The sequence below is a fragment of the Equus asinus genome, chromosome 21, assembly GCF_041296235.1.
Source record: "Equus asinus isolate D_3611 breed Donkey chromosome 21, EquAss-T2T_v2, whole genome shotgun sequence".
Taxonomy (NCBI): Eukaryota; Metazoa; Chordata; class Mammalia; order Perissodactyla; family Equidae; genus Equus; species Equus asinus.
The window spans coordinates 19,314,470-19,333,118 of record NC_091810.1 but is presented as its reverse complement, the minus strand read 5'-3'; the positions used below and the strand labels follow the sequence as shown (position 1 = coordinate 19,333,118).

The 18,649-nt window shown below is 36.9% G+C and overlaps 1 protein-coding gene across 5 annotated transcripts in view; it reads right to left on the bottom strand.

The window, feature by feature from the left end:
* RAD18 (RAD18 E3 ubiquitin protein ligase) overlaps nt 1-18,649 on the bottom strand; it is a 160,038-nt gene that overhangs the window by 121,834 nt on the left and 19,555 nt on the right. For 4 of the 5 annotated variants that reach the window (XM_014857934.3, XM_014857933.3, XM_014857935.3 and 1 more), the window contains exons 3-4: nt 11,673-11,734; nt 10,364-10,434 (exon numbers count right to left, since the gene is read on the bottom strand). In XM_014857934.3, the coding sequence (XP_014713420.3) occupies nt 10,364-10,434; nt 11,673-11,734 (133 nt within the window). Of the gene's footprint in view, nt 1-8,009; nt 8,093-10,363; nt 10,435-11,672; nt 11,735-18,649 lie in introns of all 5 variants that reach the window. The other variant, XM_070492601.1, reaches the window with a different exon arrangement.

Sequence of the window (18,649 nt, the reverse complement as noted above, 5' to 3'; positions counted from 1 at the left end):
GAAAAAGGTAAATATGTGGGTAAATACAAGACTATTGACTGTTTTAAAACAACATTAACAATGTCTTGTGGGATTTATAACACACATGGAAGTAAAATACCTCAAAACATAGCACAAAAGGGGATTAAATAATGCAAAAATACTAAAAGTTCTTGCATTGGTCAGAACATGAAAAAGGTACTAATTTATGGTAACTGCAATATGTTAAGGGTGTAATTTTGTAATTTCTTTGGTAATGACTCAAAAAAGTGATACTAAGAAATAAAATGCAAAAACTAATAACAGAGATAAAATAATAAAAATAGTCAATACCAAAAAAAGAGCAGGAAAGGAGGAATAATTTTTGTAAAAGAGAACAAATGGGTAAAGAGAAAACAAAGAGTAACATGGTAAACTGTAATCACATTAAACGAAATGGACATACACTCCAATTAAAAGACAGATGGTCAGACTGGATTAAAAATAAAGATACAACTATATACTGTTTAAAAGAAAATGCTTAAATATTAAGAGCTCAGAAAGTTGAAAATAAAAGGATAAGAAAAGATGTACTATGCAACACTAAGCAAAAAAAAGCTGATGCGGCAACATTACGAACAGACAAAACAGACTTTAAGGCAAAAAGTATTATGTGAGATAAAGAGGAACATCTCATTTTGACAAAATAGTCAATTAGAAGCCATAAAAATCATAAATCATATTCACTTAATAGCATAGCTTCAAAATGTGTAAGGCAAAAATTGACAGAACTATAAAAAGAGATAGCCAATTCACAATGATGGTTGGTTTAAATAACAGTGCACATAAACCTAAACACACCTCTCTAACAAAATAAATACAAATCAGTAAAAATACAGATGATCTGAATGAATTCAATCAAGTTGATGTAATTAACAAATAAAAAACATTATGTCTGACAAATGCAGACTACACATTCTTTTCAAATATAATTCACACATTTACCAGCACAGACCATGTTCTGGGCCATACAGTAAGTCTGAACAAATGTCCAAGGAATGAAATAATTCAATGTATCTTCTCTGACCACTGTGAATTCACAAGAAACTCAATAATGGAAAAATAACTAGAAAATCTCCAAATGTTAAGAAATTAACCACCACACTTCTAAATAACTCCATAGGTCAAATAACAACGGCAATTAGAAAATATTCTGAGTTGAATGATGGCATGGGAGTTTGCTAAAACAGTCCCTAGAGAGCAATTTATAGCATAATAGAAAAATCTGAAGTCAATCTTCTAAGCTTCCAACTTACAAGGTTAGGAAATGAATAGCAAATTACATCCAAAGAAGGAAGAAAATAATACCAGATACTAGTGAAATAGAAAATAAGCATACAAGAGAAAATGAGAAAAGCCAAAAGTTGGTTCTTTGAAAAAAACTAGTAAATCCCTACCAAGACTGAACAAGAAAAAAAATGAGTGAAAATACAAATTACATAAACAAAGAATGAAAAGGAGACATCATTACAAATTCTACAGACATTAAAAGATAGAGGATACCTTATACCAATAAAATTGAAATTTTAGATAAAAATGGACAAATTCCTTGAAAAAGTCCACTCATCAAAACTGACAAAGGAAGAAAACCTGGAAAGTAGTATTATTTGTTAAAGAAACCAAACTGTAATAAAAAAACTTCCTACAAAGAAAACTCCAGGCACAGATGGCTTTTCTGGTGAACTCTAACAAATATTTAAGGAAGAAATAATATCAATGCTACACAAACTCATATAGAAAATAGGAAAAGAGGAATAGTTCCCAACTCATATTAAAGCCAGCATAATCTTGACAACAAAATCTGATAAGCACATTATAGGAAAAGAAAATTATAGTCCAATAACATCTCATAAATACAGATATAAAAATCCTAAATGAAATATTAACAAATAAATTCTAGACATAAATAATATAATGCACCATGACCAAGTGGGATTTATTCCAGGAATGCAAGGTAGGTTTGCTATTTGAAAAACCAATGTAATTCACCAAATTAGCAAAATAAACGAGAAAAACTATATAATCATCTCAATAAATGCAGAAAAAGCATTTAATAAAATTCAATACCCATTCACAATAAAAACACTCAGAAAACCAGGGATAGAAGAAAACTTTCTCATGCTGATAAAAGACATCAACATAACTATAGTAAACACTACAGTCACTAGTGAAACTTTCAACATCTCCCCCAGGACTGAAAACAAGACAAGAATGCCTACCACCATCACTTCTCTTCAAACTGTACTGGAGGTCCTAGCTTTTGTGGTAAGGCAAAACAGCTACAAAGGTAAGAACGAGGGAAAACTTTATTTGCAGATGACATGATTATGTTCACAGAAAATCCAGAAGAATCTACAAGCAACTGAAATTACTAAGTGAATTTCTGCAAGGTCACTGGATATATATCAATAAACAAAAATTATTGTCATGCCTAAATATTAGCATACAGAAAATGTAATTTAAAAATAAATACCATTTGAAATCACCAAAAATATGAAATACTTGGGAATAAATTTAACAAAAATGTACAAAACTTATGTCTTGAAAACTACAAAACATTGCTGAGAGACATTTTTTAAACGCTTAAATATATACAGAGATATCCCATGCGCTTGGACTAGAAGACTCAACAATGTTAAGATGCCAATTTCCCAACACTGATTTATAGATTCAATGCAATCCCAACCAAAATACAGCCACTTTTTTGGGGGTGGAAATGATACACTTATTGTAAAATCTATACGGAAATCAAAGGCCCTAGAATGCCAGCAGTCTTAAAGGGAAGCAAAGTTAAAGGACTCGCACTATAGATTTTAAGGATTACAACACAGCTACAGTATTAAAGACACGGTAGTAATAGCTTAAAGATAGACACAGAATAGCGGACTATATCGTGTCTAGAATTAGACCCACACATGTAGTCACTTGATTTACAACACAAAAGCCACTGCAATTTAGTGAGTCTTTTTAATAAACAGTGCTAAAGCAACTGAATATCTGTCCAGAAAAAAATGAATCCTGACCCTTATCTCCATCATACACAAAAATTAACTTGAATAGGTTCAGAGACCTAAACACAAAAGTTAAAACTATAACCATTCCAGAAGAAAACACATGAAAAAAACCTTTTTGACCTGAGGTAGGCAAAGATTTCTTAGGCAGCATAAAAAAAAAGCACTAACAGTTTAAAAAAAAAGAAAGAGAAATTGGACTGCATTAAAATTAAAACATCAGTTCATTAAAAAACACACTTAAGAAAATGAAAGGCAAGCCACAGACAGGGAGAAAAAAAATACAATGCATATATCTGACCAAAATACATAAAGAACTCCAAATTAATAAGAAAAAGACAAATAATACAATTGCTTTTTAATCAGGCAAAAAACTAGAACAGATACTTCACCAAAAATATAAGAAGAATCAATAAGTACATGAAAAGGTGCATTAGTCATTAGGAACTGCCAATTAAAACCACAATGAAGAGGCCGGCCCTGTGGCGCAGCGGTTAAGTTCGCACGTTCAGCTTCAGCAGCCCAGGGTTCGCCGGTTCGGATGCCAGGTGTGGACATGGCACGGCCTGGCAAGCCATGCTGTGGTAGGCGTCCCACAGATAAAGTGGAGGAAGATGGGCACGGATGTTAGCTCAGGGCCAGTCTTCCTCAGCAAAAAGAGGAGGATTGGCAGCAGATGTTAGTTCAGAGCTAATCTTGCTCAAAAAAAAACCAAAACCACAATGAATTACCATTTCACACTCAATAGAATACTTAAAACTAAAAGGACAAATATTAACCAGGACGTGGAGCAAGTGAAACTCTCATACACTGCTACTGGGTGTGGTACAACCAAATTGGAAGGCTGCTCATCAATTTCTTATAAAGTTTAACATACATCTACCCTACAGCCCAGCAATTCCATTTCTAGATATTTACCCAAAAGAAATGAAAATAGATCCTACACAAAGACTGCACACAAACGTTCAGAGCAGCTTTTATCATACTAGCCATAAAATGGAAACAATCCAAATTCATCAAAGATGAATGGACAAGCAAATTGTGTGTAACCACACAATGGATGCCACTCTGCAAAAGAAAAGAATGAATACTGATAGACAACAACATAGACAAACAAGAAAAATAGTAGGTGAAGGGAAAGAAAAGAACAAATATATACTGTATGATTCCATTCATGTGAAATTTAAGAATAATCTGTGATGATAGAAACCTAAATGGTGATTGTCTATGGGGGTGGGAATTGACCAGAAGCAGAATAAGGGAGCTGTGTGATGGGAAATGTTCCAAATCTTGATTGTAATGTTAACTTCATAGATATATGCACTTATCAAAATTCAAACTTACTGTATGTATTTTATGTACTACATTATATGTAAATTTTACAACAGTTTAAAAAATATTAAAAATAATAATGGTAACATTAATTTTTAAAATCTCAGATATACTAATCAAAAAGGCTAAAATTAGACAGACTGGGAATACAAAGTGTTGGTGAAGATATGGAGCAACTGAAACTCCTATATTTTGCTTGTGGGAATGTAACTGATTCTAACAATTTGAAAACTAGCTTTAAAGATACCACCAATAAATGAATGCCTACTCTATGACCTAGTAAATATACTTCCAGATATATGCTGAAAGACACGTACAAGAATGTTCACAGCAGCAGTACTCATAACAGACAAAAACTGGAAACAATCCAAATGTTTATCAATACAGAAATGGAGAAAAAAATTATCCATATAGTACCACCTGAAATCAAAAGACTCATAGAAAAAGATCACGTTTACCACAATGATATATTATTTGACTGGATTTCCCTTTCTCTATTGGCTGAAGTTAATGAAACCACCCTATTAAGGCTCATACCTGCCAGGGGTTAGTTACTTCACTGAGCACGAAATGATATAAAAAGAAAAAAGCAGCAATTTTTATTCTGCCTCAGTTTTATAGAAATCCACAAAAATTCTATTTAAATACATCAAGATATCCTGCTTCATCTCTTACGTAATTGTCACTTATAATTTGAATTGACTCTTTTAAATATGCCCTGAGACTAATTAATATTAAATATTTCAAAATGAATAATTAGGGCTGAGGGAGGGTGAGTAGATGTGTAGAAGAATCAAGAATGTCCATGAGCTAATGAATATTTAAGTTAGGTGATGGGCACACGGGGGTTCATTATACTATTTTCTCTATTTTTGTATATGTTTGAACTTTTCCACAATAAAAACTTTGAAAATAAAAATTGTAAAAGCTCCAGTTGGGAGGAAGGCTAAGAGAAAAACTTAAGAATCCTCACCTTTGAGAGGAAACAGAAATGAAATAAAAACACAGAACCACAATCATCAAGTCTCTTTTCATTCCAGGATCTAGATTTGGTACAAAGAAGATTCTAATTAAAGCTTTCGTCTTATTAAGACAAAGTAAAACACACACTATTCAACTACTAGATAAAACTATCACTGATAAACCACTACCACACTTTTCAGCTAAGTGTCTACCCTAGAGACAATTCTCCTGTTTGCTTTTACTCAAAATTCAGATGAATTTTATTCTACTAATTTGCTCACTTTACTTTCAATACATGCCAATAAAGAATGTGGCAGACTGTAGCAACATTGCAATGATAAAAATATGCCCCGTGCTAAAATGAAAATTCACTAATTTTTGGATGTGCCTGTTACTCTGGGCAGGGGAATATAAGAGAACAAAATAGTTCTGTCCTCGTGAAGCTTACATTATAGTAAAGGAGAGAAGAGACACACATAACATGTGAAAAGTGCTATGAAAAAAAACAGTGAAGCCGTGTTTGAGGGGGAATGAGCCCGATGCTCTTTACAGGATGGTCAGAGAAGACCTCACTGAGAAGATGACTTACAAAAAGCAGAGTCCAAAGAAAGGGGAGGACTAAAACACGGGAATACCTGGGGAAACCCTGCTTACCTAGAAATAAAGGTAAGTGCAAAGTCTCTAGGGTCAGAGTGTGATTAACATGTTTGAGAAACAACAAGAAGGCCAGCGCAACTGGAGCTGAACAACAAGGCAGTGAGAGGTAGGAGATGAAGTCAGAAAAGGAGCTGACTATGTAAGGAGCAGAGACTGCCACTGAGAGGACTTAGGTTTTGGTCCAAGTCAGATGGAAAAGCACCTCTGGACAGTTTTAAGCACGACCTGATTTCTTATTTTAAAGGTTCTCTCTAGCACTGCTGCCCTCAGAAGGACTGTGAGAGGGCAAAAGCAAAAATAAGACCACTAGCAAGTGATCACAATAATCTAAGCTGATGTGGGCTTGGACCAGGATGATACTGGTAGGGTGATGAAAAGCTGTCAGATTCTGGAAGTATTTTAAAGATAAACAGGATTTAGTGATAGATTGACACATTAAGTGTAAAAGAGACTAGTCAAGATGACTCCAAGGTTTTTGGCCTGGGCAAATGAAAGGACAGAGCTGCCATTTAGTGAGCTGGAAGACTGTGGGAGCAGCAGATTTGGGGAGGAGAGTGGGGAGCAGTACGGGGAATCAGGAGTTTAGTTTTGACCGGGTCAAGCAAGAGTTGCCTTCAGGAGGTCCAAGCAGAGATGTGAAATAAGCAGTTGGATATATAAGGCTAAAGCTTTGAGGGGAGATCTAGCTAAAGACAGAAATTTGGAAGCCATGAAAGTACAAATGGTCCTTAAAATCATGAGACTGCTTATGGCAATTCATATAACTTAAAAAAGAGCTGCATAAAAATATTAATTCCAAATTTGATAGAGTTAAACTGCACTGGTAATTTTCCCCTTTAATTTCCATCACTCCCATGTATTTATATAAAAGTGAGTTGGTACTACAAAGCCTAACAGCATTCCTCATAGACACTCAGGTATTTTTGGATGAATTATGAACTTTCAGAGCTGGGAAAGGCCCTTAGAGATAAATCAACACGCTCATTTTGACAGATGGATAGAGTCCCAAAGCGGTTTACTAATTTGCTCAAGGTCACCCAGTTAGTTAGGAAGTACACTAGATTAGATCCCAGACACGGCCCAATAAATTCCCCTCCACATGTTTTCTTGTTCTGAGTAAGTACCTGTGACTCAGTAAAGTAGAGGAAAATCTTCCCCATTTGTTAACTATACAATAACCTTACCCCGGTAGAATGCAGCTAAGATTCAAGAGTCAAAATAGGTCTTTGGGTAGACAGGAGAAGTCATAAAACCCTTGTAATCAAGTTCACGGACTTCAGTAACTAGTAAAATCCCTGCAAATGCTTCTTCTCACCTGACACACATAAACAGCATTCTAGGTCTATTAGGTTAAACAGGCAGAGGCCCACGCAAGCACAAATTCTTATTACCACTTTAGGGCATCAACATATAATAGGACAACACAATACAGTCATGCGCCACTTAACAAGGACATGTTCTGAGAAATGCACCATTAGGTGATTTTGTCACTGTGTGAACATCGGAGAGTACACTTACACAAACCTAGTACACACCCAGGCTGTATGGGACTAATCTTATGGGGCTACCATCATCTATGTAGTTCATCGTCAACCAAAACGTCGTTATGTGGCATATGACTGTATAAATATAGGTAAAATACATAAGATAGTAAGAATGATAGGAATCTTTTTTAGGTGCTTTTGTTCCAGATACTACGCTGGTTATCTTTTAGTATAACTCTTCATTTCTAATCCTTACAACAATCTCTCAAGGTACGAACAATATTATTCCCATTTTTCACATGTGGAACAGAGGCCAAAGAGGTTTAATATCTTGATCACAAGCACGTCAGAACTAGCAGGGCCAGGACAGGAACACAGTTCTGCCTGAATCCAAAGCCAGCATGCTTTAAACTACACCACAGGAAAAGGTGAAATTATATTCTACATAGTCCTATGAGATGCTAAGGGAATTACCTATTACAATTATCATCTAAAATGCTTAAATTCTTGACCTTGGAATAAGTAATTGGAGAAAAATTCATACCTTGAGGGTAGATAACCCAAAGCAGTAAATGATGGTCTACATTCTCGATTCATAAAAATAATCATATAGATGTAGATTGGCAGCTATGCAAAAATACAGAAACAATATTTTCTTACTTAGGTCAAGAATGATGTTCAACTTACACACAAATATTCTAATTACATTTTGTTCAACGTAACAATGTCTTAAGAACATTATTTTAAATAAAATTGAGTCAAGAAAAAAAGCTCTTGTTTTTTGACAATAAAAGGAACAAGTTAGAAGAAAACGTAAGACCTGAATGTCAGCTTTGTGTCTGAAAACCTCTGAAGTAATTTCCAATACCTTTTATTATTTAGTTTAGAATATTAAATTTTTAAAAATCATAATGTCATGACAATGACAGATGGCAAAGATAAAAAGAAATGAAATCAACAAATAATGTAAATATCTTACATTTTTGTCATAAAATTAAACTTCCTCCCTCAACAATCTTAAACCAGATTTCACACAGGAAACGAAATTGACTGGCTTGAATTTCACCCTTATTAATTTTGCAAATGAAGTACCACAACACTTTAGATAGAACCAATCCAAGAAATGTCCACCATAAGGCAATTCCAAGAACAGCAACTCCAAGGAGAAGGGAAAGAGAGAAAGAAGCAAATGATAAAATCTATCCCAATTCTACAAAGAATGCTTCCCACCCCACTACACCCACTACACTGAATAATGAAACAGCCTGTTCCTTTGGGAGGGACGGCGGGAAGAGGAGAGCTCAATCATCCCAAGGCCTCCCTTTAAGTTCCAAAGGTCTGTGACCCCAGAGATACCTATCCCTTCTCTTCAACAAACAGATCCTATTCTTTGTAATGCTCTCTCTTTCTTAGCAGGGTGGTTGTTATGCTTTCTGTACCAGCTGAAGAAAACAAGTAAGCCTTGAGATACAATTTTACTGTCTCAGAGAAAATCAAGCAGCCAACAAATTCCTTTCTAAAGACATGGCTCCATCCTTTCTCACATACTTCAAAATCTACCTGTTGAAGGATTAAGAAAAGCAGGCGCCAGCCCGGTGGCACAGAGGTTAAATCGGTGTGCTTCATGGGTTCAGATCCCAGGTGCAGACCTACACACCACTCAAGGCTTCCTGTGGCAGCGTCCCACATAGAAAACAGAGGAATGACTGGTACAGATGTTAGCTCAGCAAAAATCTTCCTCAAGCAAAAAGAGGAAGATTGGCAACAGATGTTAGCTGAGGGTAAATCTTCCTCACCAAAAAAACAAAATAGACAAGAAAGAAAGAAAGAAAAAGAAAAGAAAAGCAGTATCTTTAATTATGAGAATCAGAGAATCTCAAAGTTTCTTAGTCTATGAAAGTATATCACCTTTTTAAGACATTGCTTAGGGAAATAACTAACCAGCTAATTTCTAGAATGTCATATTAGGAGAGTTCAGAGTACTAAATTTGATCATTTTTAGGATACCAACCAAAGTACAAATGTGCAATTCTACTGGAAGAAAACTCTTTACATTTTTAGAAGCAATGTACTGTACCTCCAAGAATGTCCCAACAAGCCTAGAATTAACTACGTGGGCACCTAACAGTTAACTATAAACATAGTATGTTCCTAATAAAAATTCCTGCTTGACTTGCAGGATTAAAAATAATTCAAGATATTGTTTGGTAAACATACCTTTTCATATCCCTTTGGGTGACCAAACTCACTTTCACCATCATGCATTTGACTATTAAGAAGGAAAGCTATATTTCTGAGCTTTACAAAGTACCAATTACATATTTTACATGCCACATCAATTTATACATGCTGAGTAAATCAGATTAAGAATTAATGGATTAATATACAACAGACACAGAAACAATTATAGATATGTGTGTATACATGTGTTAGTATACACAGATGTACACCTCCATATGTTATCCAGCTCTGTCCACTGACAGGGCCTAGAAGCAATGACACTCAAGTAACAGTGAGCATGCCCAGCTCCAGATCCTCACTTCTAAATACCATTCTCCAACAAAAGGAACTAGGGCTCCTTGGAAAAATGGTTGGTTCCAGGGCCGGGACAGGAAAACTGAAAGATGAAGCTGGAGTATCTCTCTAGTACCCAAAGTAAGAAAGTGCTCAAATCTGCACTTTAACTCTTGTTTTCCATAACAGGTGAATTTCTGTTAAGGAAGAAAATCCTATCATCATTAGATTGTCCATGTGTGATTAATGACTATTGTCACTTCCATTCTTTACCCCAAAATATGCAACCCTGCATTCCCTAATCCCTCAAAGTGCGCAGAGTAAAGAGGGGACACACATAAAAGGCAAAAAGAGTTAGGGGTTAGTCACAAAATTAAATCATACCGTGCAAAATTCAAGCTTTTTACCAGTTCATCTAATATGCGGTTATTTTTCAGGTCCGGCTCTGTGACTGTCTAGAAAAGAAAAACAACAGATGGGAAAAGGTCAGAAACAGTAATTAACTTGTCATAATCTCATTTTGAAAACATGTGACCCACTCTCCTGAGAATCCCCACCCCACTAGTCTTCCAGGAAAGACTCAAAATAAAGTTCAGTTATGTCATACTAACATGGAGTCTTAAAACAGTGAATCAGTATCTGCTGACTGGAAGGCTGAGAAAAGCTCTCCAAAGCATCTGGTAAAATCAGATACACTCTGTACTGATGAAGATAAAACCTAATATGAGCAAGAATCCTTCAAAATGCCAGCATTCAGCTTTTCCAAAAATTTCTCCAGAAAGCAGAACAGAGATGTTTGTTCTTTTAATTGATAATATTAGGAGAGACATCAGGTGTTCAAAGAGAGTTTAAAAACAAGACTGGTGTTCAGGAACACAAGAGGAAAATGAAAATCCAGTACTCATTTAGCATGAATGGTATGCAGTTTATCTCCATGAGGATACCATCTTGACAAAGGCAGTCTACCATGAATCATAAAGAGCTTAGACTCAAGAAAGAAACTGGATCATTTCTTACGTAGCATTCTTACATAATAGTTCAGAGAAGTTCAATGACATCCTGACACCACATACCTACCAGAAGTGCTGAACTAGAACTCAAACCCTTTAACTAGTCCCAGTGTCCTTGCTATTAGAGCTTACTGTCTCTTTCTTCTTTCTTTATTCCAACTTATGTTTTCTTTCTCTTTTCACCTATTTCCACTACATGAAATGCTTCAGAAACCACAACAACAAATTTCCTAATGTTTTCCCTGAAGGCCTGGTTGGGAAAGAGGAAAGAGACCAGTCAGGATGGATTCAGCCCAATGGCCATGAATCCTTGCCTTCTGTACAAATACTTACGCTGGTCATTTGCAAATGAATAATCCTACCATCAGATTTTCTACCCAATGTGAGAAATTATAAATATCTGGAGCCAAAAAACATGGGCCATAAGATTTAGAAAGTGCTACATCCTGATCTGAAAATTAGTTTTTACTTCTTAAAATACATTTAGGTTATCAGAAATATGAATAAAACATCAAACAACGCCCAATTCTCCATACATGTATTTCAGAGGTCTTTTCTGAAAACGTCTTTTACATAGCTTAATTCAATAATTACACATCTTCCCTTGGGCTTTTATGTACACACAAAGCAGAAATATTTGCACCAATCAATAAGTTTAAAAAAAAAAGGAAAGAAAAACTCACCACACAACAAGTTGGACATTGTGTCTTATAGGACAGAAATTTTCTTATACAGAGAGAACAGTCTGCAAAAACATAAATGCAACATAACAAATTAGTTAAGCTATATTAATAATACAGGAACCTGACTTTTAAACAAAATCTGACTTAAGCCCTAGAATATTTCCATCACCTAATGTATAGCATTATAATCTCAAAATTCTAGTACCTCTACTCTACCTATGTATGTTTGCAAATGTGATTAAACAGGCATCTTCAGGAGAGGGAAACATATTAAATAATAGGAATCATGAGTCCCTAGGGTATCACAACTCCATAAGCAACACGCATCAGGCTCAGTATCCTGCATCTGTAAATGCAGGAAACATACATGTAAGACCTGGGATGGATACTGTATAAACAAGTCAGCTATCTCTATGGCCTGATATTCTAAAATATAGATTTTGAAATAAGATATATACACTTGTTAAGAAATAATATATACCCAGGTTATCAAATTAGGGATTTCCACATCCTAACTCTGTAAATGACGCCCATCATGCCACATTTAACAAGTCCTTTTGTGGCAAGCACTAAGAAAAGAACAATACATGAGGGAAGGTTGTTGACTTCAAGGAGCTAAGAAAGCAGTGAGGCAATTACAGTACAATTCAGTGTCCTAAGTTCTGAGGATTTAAGCAGGAAATCAGCATTAACTAAATTCTTCACACTCCGGGCAGTGTAAAATAATCTCCCAAAGAAAAAAACAGTGACTAATAGAAAAGTATCTTACTGGTAGCTAGTGCATATTAGCCCAAATTCAGCTGAGTGAAGGGGCCTCATTAAAAAGGATTCAGATCAGTTAAGGAGAAGACAGTATGACTTCAGGGACAAACAACCACGAAATGAACAAGTCATGCCTGCCTGAACAAGAGCATACAGGAGGAAAATGAAACAACACACTATAAAAAGGATAAAACAGGGGCCAGCCCAGTGGTGTGGTGGTTGAGTTCGCACATCCCGCTTTGGTGGCCGGGGATTCACCAGTTTGGGTCCTGGGCACAAATCTACACACCATTCATCAGGCCATGCTGGGGCAGCATCCCACACGGAAGAACTAGAAGGAGCTACAACTAGGATATACAACTATGTACTGGGACTTTGGGCAGAAAAAAAAAAAAGAGGAAGACTGGCAACAGATGTTCGCTCAGGGCCAATTTTCCTCACCAGAAAAAAAAAAAAAAAAAAAGGAAAAAGGCAACAGGTTAAGTTCTTTGAGAAGCAAAGACGAATAAAGGGAGACTTCTGGTTTCCAGTTTGGCACGTAAGGAGCTTGGGAGTTGTCACTCTTATCTAACAACAAGCAAAAAGCTGAACAGACTGAAAAATCAACAACTCTTCTTAGATCCATCAGAAACGCGGGATCACAGGGCAAACTGCTGTCCCCAAAATTGAAGAGACAGACAGGCTGGATACAGGGAATCACAATTTACCAGAGCAAGAACCCACGAGCAGAAACATCCACAGGAACCAGAGAAGGAAGCTCTGCTGGAACCAGTGCTGGGGTAGGAAAACCTGAACTGTAACTGATGAATTGCTAGGGGCTCAGTGTGGACAGGTCAGAGACTTAAAACTCCAGAGAGACTCAGACATGCGGGGGCTTCACACTTATGCAAATTTTAGCACCAAGAGTTCTACCAGGTTCTCACAGTGACTATTGGAGGACAATCCCCTAGTCATTCTGCAGCAGGAGGAGAAAGCAATCATTTTGAAGTAGACCAGAGCCCTCTGTCCTTGACAAGGCCTGCCCTCCAGAGAAACTATTCTACCAGAGCCAGTTCTAGTGGGGTTTTATCAGAGCCCAGAGGACCCAGGGGAAGGGAAATAATCAACTCCAGCTACCTCTAGCCATCCTGTCCCACCTAAGGTGGGGGGGAGGGGGCACAAAGGGACAGAAGAAACAAACAAATGGCAACTGAGAAGCACCTGTGAGGTTCACAGCCCAGGGTCAGGCTCACAAAAAGACTGAGACCTGATGGCAGGACTACGGAATGCTTCCCCTCCCCCCACACCTCACCACCACATTCCCAAAGGCCTATTTACTGCAGTTCCTTTTACCCAGTACATCAAGTCTCATATTAGGAAAAAATTATAAGGCACACCAAAAGGCAAAAAAACAGTTTGAAGCATCAGAACTAGAGTCAGTTTTGGCAAGAATGTTGGAAATATCAGGCCAGGAATTTAAAACAACTATGATGAATATGCTACAGGCTCCAATGGACAAAGTAGACAGCATGGAAGAACAGATGGTAATGTCAGCAGAGAGCAGGAAACCCTTAGAAACACTCAAAAAGAAATGCTAGAGATAAAAAACACTGTAACACAAGTAAAGAGTACCTTTGATGGGCTCATTAGTAGACTGGACACACACAGCTGAGGAAAGAACTCAGCGCTTGAGGATATCTCAATAGAAACTTTCAAAACTGAAAAGCAAAGAAGGAAAAAAGACTGAAAAAGAAAAACCAAAACAGAATATCCAAGGACTGTGGGACAACCATAAAAGGTGTAACAGAGGCATAATGGCAATACCAAAAGGAGAAGAAAGAAATAGAAGAAATATTTGAAGCAATAATGGCTGAGAATTTTCCCCAAATCAATGTCAGACACCAAACCACAGATCCAGGAAACCCAGAGAACACAAAGCAGGAGAATGAAAAAAAAAAAAAAAAAAAAAAACCCTACAACTTAGTACATCATATTCAAACTGAAGAAAATCAAAGATAAAAAAAAATCTTGAAAGAAGCCAGAGGGAAAAAACACCTTACCTATAGAAGAGCAAAGGTAAGAATTAAATCAAACTTCTCAGAAACCATGCAAGCAAGAAAAGAGTGGAATGAAATATTTAAAGTTTTGAGAGAAAAAAACACACCAACAGGGGCCAGCCCCGTGGCCGAGTGGTTAAGTTCACACGCTCTGCTCCGACAACTCGGGGTTCCCCAGCTTCAGATCCTGGGCACGGACATGGCACCGCTCATCAAGCCATGCTGAGGCAGCATCCCACATAGCACAACGAGAGGTGCTCACAACTGGAATATACAACTATGTACTGTGGGGCTTTGGGGAGAAGAAGGAAAAAAGAAAAAAGAGAAGATTGGCAAGAGTTGTTAGCTCAGGTGTGCCAATCTTTAAAAAAAAAAAAAAAAACCACCAACCTCCAATTTTATATCCTGAGAAATTATCCTTCAAAAAAGAAATAAAAATAAACACTTCTTCATACAATAAAAACTGAGGGAATTTGCTTCCAGTAGACCAGCCTTACAAGAAATGTTAAATGAAGTTTTTCAAAGAGAAGGAAAATGATACAACTCGGAAACTCAGATTTACATGAAGAAAGGAACAGCACCAGAGAAGGAATAAGTGAAGGTAAAAGAAAAACTTTTCTTTTTCGTATTCTTAATCAATATAACAGATAACAGTTTGTTCAAAATAACAGCAGCAACAAAGTATTAGATTATCTATACTTATATATGCTTGTGTGTAAGTGAAATGAATGACAGCAATGATACAAAGGACTGGAGAGAGGAATTAGGTATCTTAGCTCTGGCTGCCATAGCAAAATAGTACAGACTGGTGGCTTAAACAACAGAAATCAATTTTCTCACAGTTCTGGAGGCTAGAAGTCCAAGCTCAAGGTGCCAGTATAGTTGATTTCTGGTGAGAACTCTCTTCCTGCCTTGTCGAGGACCACCTACTCACTGTGTCCTACATGGCAAGAGGAGAGAGGACAAGCTGTCTCTGTCTCTTCTTATAAGGGCACTATCCACATCACGAGGGCTCCACCCTCGGGACCTCATCTAAACCTCATTACCTTCCAAAGTCTCCATCGCCAAATACCATCACTTTGGGAGTTAGAGCTTCAACATATGAATTTTGTGGGGATACAATTCAGTCCATAGCATTCCACCACTTGCCCCCTCAAATCCATGTCCCTCTCACCTGCAAAATGCATTCATCTCATTCTACCAGACCCAAAGTCTTAACTCATTCCAGCATCCACTCTAAAGTCTACAGTCCAAAGTCTCATCTAAATCACCTAACTCAGATATAGATGAGACTCAAGGCATGATTCATTCTGAGGCAAAATTCCTCTCCAGACTCACTCTCTTGACCGTCAATGTTACTCTCTTCACACTATAAGACGTTTCGTATGCAATACTACAAGTCAGGCATTCCCACACCTGGCTGCTCATCTGAATCACCTGGGGAGATTATTGTTGGTTTTGTTAGATTCCCAGGCCCTACCCCAAGTCAAACTGATTCAATGGATTCTAGCCACTAAATCACATCCATAATATGTGATTCTGATTGAACAATAATTATTTTTAAAAAATTAATATGTTTTTGCTATTAGGTTGAACTATATGAAATTGTCATTTTTGGTAAGTCAAAAAAGGACAACTATTGGCAATTTCAGGTGGTTTAACAAAACATTGTATACTCACTGTGCTCCACTTTAAGCACGTTACATATATTAACTCTTTCGATTCTTACAGCAACCCTAGGGTTGGTATTAATATCAGTCCCATTTTACAAGGAAGACGCAGCACAGGGCTTAGCCAATTTGCTCAAGATCACAGAGCTAACAGGAGGCAAACACAAGCATCGGAAGCCCAGGCTCTTAACATATTTTTAATTAATTACTTAAAATGCCTATAATTTGTTTATAAAATATGTTTAATTATATATACTTATATAGTAGAAATAAATAATATTTAATTAATAGGATCACACTTACTGGAGTATATATAATGAAGCTACCACTTTCTCCTCTCCATCTTGTATGTGTTTTGTTTTTTAATATGGAGAACCAGACGCTAATCCAAAGTAGATCAAGCCCTTGGTTTAATTTCAGTCTATTAGTCTGCAACTACCAAATGTATGTTGGTGAATGCAGACCAGCATTATTTATTCTCTAGTGAGCAACCATGATATTCCAATCAAAATAGAGCAGTTGAAGAGCTTTGAACCATGTATTCCTAGGTGACTTTATTTAAATCACCTGTGAAATTTGTTTTTCCACCCAAGAGCCCAACTATGAACCACACGGGCAGGGCAGGGGAGGGTAGAACAACAACGAAGCAAAGGGGAACTTCACAGAATTCTTCAAGCCTCGGGGTAGAGACATGTCAATCTGACACGGCAATCTGCTGGCTTTTAAATTTCAAAAGAGCCTAGCATCCTAAAAGCACAAAGCAAATTTCCAAAACTTAAACTAATCCTTTTTGTGCACGATCTTAAGGATTTTATGGAAAAAACGAACCATTTCAAAAATAATTCTGAAGCGTCCAGTTAAAAGCAGAAAATCCAGTTCCCAGTCTGAAAAGAACAGGAGGTTCTGGAAAGCTGAGAAGGCTGTCCTCTGCCCCCAGGTCTAGTGTTAAGTGACCAGTTAGCTGATAAGACAACAACCCTCCAGCCAAAGACCAGCACTCCAGCACTTCCGCAAGTGCAGTTCTGCATAATTTTACGGCCCATCTACATGTATAGCCATTTCTCTTCTCCCCTGTCTTGTTTGACAGTGCTGCCTCATAAGAATATAAAGGAGGAACACATTGATTATTTGCCAAAAAGAATCTTATATTGCCTCTTACTTTAGCAAAGGTCAGTAAATGGAATATTTCATACTTCTTTTTTGTTAAAAAAAAATGAAATTAAATAGCTTTTTATTCCAACACAAGCCTCGATTAACTCTGTAAATCAAAATCCACAAAAGGAAAAGAAAAATGATTGCTGGTCCATCTTTAAAATAATGGCAATTAAATTAAATAGTGTCTACCAGCCAATGATTTCATCTAGAAGTTAATATTTTAAGCATCTTCCATTACCAAGTCAGAAAAACTGTAAGTGCAAAGAAAACTGGCACTTGAGCCTATCAATCTATTAGTGAGAACATTTCTCACTTCATGGTGTTTTATGGATTGGTGTAAGTCCATTCCCTCTCCCCTAAGAAGGCCTCTGTAATAGCATGAATCTGTATCGGTTTAAAACATCTGCATTTTGCCAATGTGCCTCACTCAAACCTCAATAAGAGAAGAACTGCAAATGCAGTGTTCATTACTCATGACCAAAACACTAAACAGAGCAAAACAGAATAAAGCGATCTAAAATGGTAAATCCTGCAATGTTTAAGGAGCAACAATAAGTGGCCAGGATTCTGGGTCACCAATTCTAGTCAACCCAGGATGATAGCAGAATATGATAAGTAGATCTGGCTCCTACTAAGCTGTGGGGGCTTTTGTGTCATTAAAACAATACTACAGACCCAGAGCAACTTTTAGTCTTGAGGGAACCTGTAACATCTGATGGTTAGTAGAACAGGCCTACCAGATCACGAGAGGTACAATGTGAAAAATAAGTGCTCATAAAATAAATTACCAATATTGAAAGTACCCTCCACTGACTGCCTCTTAGATGAAGAATGACATCAGCAACAACTGTAAGTGACAAAGAAGCAAGCAAAAAAAAAAAAAAAATGAATAGCAGTAAAGGCTAATACTTCAGCTAAGTGGAATTCGTTGAATTAATAAAAAGTAAAGTCTTTCTTCCCTAAAAGGACATAATTAAAATATACAGAAGGGACTTCCGTCTCTGTCTATGAGAAAGTAACAGGGTCCAGAATTACCCTCCCTCCATAAACAACTAAAACATTGGGGGAACATACGAAACAACTATTTTCAGACTGTGGACAATACAGAAATGAGAGGAATTCTACCACAGCCCAAGCTTTCTGCCTGGAGGCAATTTCTTGACCACAGTGCAGGGAGGAAAGCCAAAGAGCCAATCGGTCTTGCTAGTTGAAGAAACAAAAGCTAGAGTTCAGGGGGATCCAGGTAGCTAGAACTTGCAGGTCAGAGTTCCAGAAAGAAAGAGGCTACAATCAGGAAGACCTCCAGAAATATGAATATGGATCCAGTGGATTCTATGACTGAACGAAAATCTGC